At 40.2% G+C, this 4,818-nt stretch overlaps 1 protein-coding gene across 1 annotated transcript; it reads left to right on the top strand.

The window, feature by feature from the left end:
- The first annotated feature begins 448 nt into the window (after positions 1–448).
- hoxa11b (homeobox A11b) lies at positions 449–4,774 on the top strand. The gene is made up of 2 exons (XM_071395987.1): positions 449–1,244; positions 2,602–4,774. The coding sequence occupies exons 1-2, from the start codon at positions 611–613 to the stop codon at positions 2,832–2,834; spliced, it is 867 nt and encodes a 288-aa protein (XP_071252088.1). The 5' UTR covers positions 449–610; the 3' UTR covers positions 2,835–4,774.
- The last annotated feature ends 44 nt before the right edge of the window (positions 4,775–4,818 follow it).

Here is a 4,818-nt window from a genome sequence, read left to right as displayed (position 1 = left end):
AATAGATTGATCCAGAGCCTTTTATGGCAAATAGAAGGCTCTGGGTTGTTCTGGTATAATTATATTTCATACAAATGGTATTTTACCCATAGACTTTACAATGCCTTTATGCGTCCATACAACAGCATATGCGCCATATTGACCAATGTATGTTCCAGAGATAAAGAGAATATAACACATGAAAATCATATTCAAAAGTATTAACACCAAGATTGTCGTTAATAACAAAGGTTATTCGCACATGCCGCAACAAGGCCTTGATTTACCGTGACCTCAAAGGTGTTTCAATCCATACCAATACATTATTTGGTATGGTTACTTATACATTTGGAAAATTATTTCATATCACACACTTTAATTAAGAAACGCATTCACTCATTGCAACGCATCAGTTGAACTAACGTCTCTGTCCAGTTCTGCCCCTGGTCACATGACTGGCGCTCTGAGGAATGGATGGAGAACAAACTGCACGTCAGCTTCACGTCTTACAATTTGTTGCTCAACGGATCTGCTTCAAAGTGACTGGAGCCTAGCAGCACATAGGAACGATGCGAAGGGAGGGTTGGTAGACTATTAGAGTAGGCTACAGGCTACGCAAGATCGAATCATTATGGATTTTGATGAGCGGGTCCCAGTTGGGTCTAATATGTATTTGCCCGGCAGCTGCACCTATTACGTCTCGGGAACAGACTTCTCAAGCCTCCCTCCTTTTTTGTCCCACCAGAGTCAGTCTTCTTGTCCCTTGACATATTCCTACCCATCCTCAACTCTGCCACAGCTTCCGTCTGTCAGAGAGGTAGCTTTCAGGGACTATCATGGCATCGGTAGCTCCAGTAAATGGCACCACCATAGGGGCGGTATGTCACACTGCTACCCCACTGAGGACACGGTGCATAGGGACTGTCTATCAAGCTCGACCTCCTTGGGGGAAATATTCACGAGAAATAACTCCAGTGATGTCTATCACTCCAGCAGCTCCAATCCTACATCAAGTCTCCAGGGCAGTGTGAGTAGGAATGGAGTGTTACCGCAAGCATTTGATCCGTTTTTCGATACTGCTCAAGGGAGCGCAGACACCACACCAACAAGCGAACACTCCGTGGACAGAACTGTCACCAAACAACCTACAGTTCCGGTGACCGGTTCCGACAAGTGCCGGGATACAGAGGAGGGACCGCCGGGCGAGGTGAGCTGCAGCCCCGTGTCTTCTTCCGGCAACAATGAGGAGAAATATAGCGCCAGCCGTGAGTATAAAGACGACGTGCACCAGTTCTGTGAGAAAGTTTGCAATCTAACGCGCTGCTGTTAAGGCGTTTATATGCTGTTTTATAAGCGCATAAGGTTTATTGTGGGGCTGTAGATCTACCCCAACAAAAACTTTGTTATAAACGACAAGATCACGTGCTTGGAACTGAAATTGGCCGTGAAAGACAGAGAATTTCCCATTCTAAAATATTCGAGCATTCTTTATAGGCCTATTAGTTGTTCTAGTTTATAGACGCATAGCTTGGCTTACTTTTCATAACGTATCAAACGACTGCAACGAGAACTTAATGAATTGATAGATTTATTGCAAAATTATATTTTTATACATTATAACCCAGGGACGTATTGAATATGTGCTGCATGGTTCCCCCTATAACCTGAATGGTATCTTGTTATTATATTAATATAATCTTAGTGATATAGTATAAGGTGATAAAGTAAATCATTTTTAAAATTTAATTGATTTAATTGATTCTTTAATATTTTTAGCCAGGAGGATAGTCCACTCAGTAACAATTGCCACCCACTGTGCACAGACGTCAGTTCAACGTCTAGTTTTGATTTACATTTGGTTGAGTTGTCAACTAACGTGAATTCAACATGAAAGCAACAAAACAATTCACCATGTCATTGGATTTAGGTTAGAAGTTGGGTGAAAAAGAATTCCCTTACGGTGATGACTTTTTACAAATCCAATCAGTTTTTCCACGTTGATTCAACGTCATCATATTGATTTTTTTGTTGTTGAAATGACGTGGAAACAACGTTGATTCAACCAGTTTTTGCACAGTGGGCACTGTTTTCCAGAGAGTCCTGGGATCCATGAAATCTATAAAAACATACACATTAGATAGAAAATGTGTAGAAAGTACAGCATACACCGTAGAATACATTAGGCTAGTATACACAGCACTAGAAAGCGTTTACCACTGCGTTTTTGTAATGATGTTCCTTTTGTGAGGTGTTTGATGTTGTCCAGAGGTGTTATTATTAGGGCTATTGCTTTTTACCACCCACCCGTCATTTCCATATACTGAACTCCAAGAAATGTCATGATTATGTTGCATAATGTACCCTAAATATGCATAGAAATTTTGGGATTTCATGCTTATTAAAAGCAAAACATGGCCAAAAACATTTATCCAGTTTCAACCTTAATTCAAGGCTTTCAGTTTTAGTTTTTATGATTTTTTTTTTTTTACAAAAGCCTCAACTTGTTGTCAGTCTATTTAGACCCTTGTTTATAACCCCTTTGACACCATTTATGTATTTTTCCCAGAACGAAAGCAGCTCCCTGTTTGATCTTTCTATCTGAATTGCAACTCTTCCTTTCAGGTGGACAGAGAACCCGTAAGAAGAGATGTCCATACACCAAATACCAAATCAGAGAATTGGAGAGGGAGTTCTTTTTCAGTGTTTACATCAACAAGGAGAAACGTCTTCAACTTTCGAGGATGCTCAATCTCACCGACCGCCAAGTTAAAATCTGGTTTCAAAACAGGAGGATGAAAGAGAAGAAACTGAACAGAGACCGTTTTCAGTATTATACCACGAACCCTATGCTGTAACACTGGCGGATGGATGTCATCTCCCCTCAGACAAGGCATGCATGAAGCTCAATCGCTAATTTCAAGTTCGTTGGTCTGCAAATTCCTGATTACACCTCTCCCGTGATGAACGGACATTTGTAGATGTATTTGTCCACCATACTTACTTTGTTGAGAGTAATATCTAGTGTATTATTATTATTATTAGTATTGGCCTATTTTCATTTTAGGTGATTTTCTTATTGATCTTTTGATCTTTCTATTTGTTGTTACGAAAGTGTGGTGCCACCAAAACAGAACATATATTTGGTCGAATCCTAACTTGCGTAAAAGTCACATTTTCGAGCAAATTATTTAATTGGCATCAATGCATAATGCATGAATTACACGAAAGTTTGATTTACGCGCGCCCATTTCATGTCGAATTCGACATTTAACTATGTACCATATTTAACAACCTGTATCTTTACATTTATTATATATACACCCACAAAGGGGACATACCTTTTCCATGACGAGAAGGCATGATTTATCCCAAACTTTGTTGGTTGTTTGTTGTCGCCATTACACACGCACAGAAGGACTAGGCTATAGTTTAAAATAGGCCTGTTATTTATGCATTGATTGTCATTGTTGTTGTTCTCGTGAAATATTCGACATACAAAGGTTATATTGTAAAATTGTTCAATCAACCCTGATACTTGAAAGTGTTCGTTTTGTTTAAGTTCTCAATGTCGGAACATATCAGCTATTTTCCTGCGTTTTTGTCAAGAGAAAAGCTGCTCCAATACATTGAGCCGAAATTGCCTAATTGTGGGACTTTGTAGGGCTTTGTCTTCATTTTTGAGCCAATTCAAATGTTCCTCGGTGTAAATAGCCTACGATGTTTTTTGGAATGATTAGGTCCTATATAGGCTTAGCCTATTTCACACACCCTATTGGAGACATACGAGTCACAGGTCGAGACCTTTCCCTTTGTTTTCTTAGTTTATTTTCTAAATTGGATGAATGGGTCTATATGTCTCGAGAAAATATCTCCTTGTATGATTCTCGACATAAAACCTGGCTGCGTGGGTCATATCAGATGTATGATGTATTTGACTTTACATTGCCCCCATGGGCCGAAATGGGATCCTGTGCCATTAATGTTAAATATCCATTACGGAAGTTCCACCCAAAAGGTTGTCTAGCACGTTATTTTATTCAACTTTATGTACCATGCTAACCCATCTATCACCGGACGACTTTTATATACAATCAACGTCTGGAGTTTAAATGTCCCGCGTTTAAGTTTATTGTTTCAAAAATAATACTAGGCCTATAAAAGAGAATGTATAGCCTACTTTAAATAAATAAAGCAAAATACTTAAGGTAGGCCTACATTTAAAATAAACTTGATCAGTTGTTTTATTATATTGCCAAATGTTGATATTAGACCTACTGATTGTGTATTAGGCCTATGTGTAAAATTGGCTAATGTTTGTCAATATTTCGGTTAATGTCTTATAGTTCAAAGCCTATGGGCGTTCATGAATAGTGGGCTAGTGAAAACACCAATTAAGAGGGATAGCAGCATTAAGCTAGTGTAGATGGCCGACTGCAGCCAGTCCGGGTGATGGTGTTGGGCCGTGCATCCTGTCCCGTCAGGCCAGCCGGAATGCCGCCTTTACGGACACATCCTCCCTGTTGCTGCAGCAACTTGGCCATAAAACGCGTCTTCGTCTGGAGCATTTGTACAATTGGAGTGTAGTGCAATAAACCGTCTGAGACCAAGGTTATTAACTGTGACTAAGGGCTTTAAAAACAACCGCTGCCTGCCTGGGAGCACTGAAAGCTTGTGTTCGCGGACTTTTCCTTCTTCATTTGTCTCAGCAGCTCAGCGTGCACGGGCAGGAATATATTCAGGATGGAATCTGCAGTTCGAACGTGGTTGTTTGTTTGTTCCACTGGGAGGCGCTGCTCGGATCAATGTCATGGATCAATGCCGTGATGTGGACGGAACTCT

This window comes from Salvelinus alpinus, chromosome 4 (assembly GCF_045679555.1).
Source record: "Salvelinus alpinus chromosome 4, SLU_Salpinus.1, whole genome shotgun sequence".
In the NCBI taxonomy this organism is placed as follows: domain Eukaryota; kingdom Metazoa; phylum Chordata; class Actinopteri; order Salmoniformes; family Salmonidae; genus Salvelinus; species Salvelinus alpinus.
This window is presented reverse-complemented; position numbering and strand designations above follow the sequence as displayed.

Coding starts and splice junctions, on each gene's coding strand:
- hoxa11b (XM_071395987.1), top strand. CDS start 611: ATGGATTTTGATGAGCGGGTCCCAGTTGGGTCTAATATGTATTTGCCC. Junction 1,245..2,601: donor GGAGAAATATAGCGCCAGCC/GTGAGTATAAAG, acceptor TCTTCCTTTCAG/GTGGACAGAGAACCCGTAAG.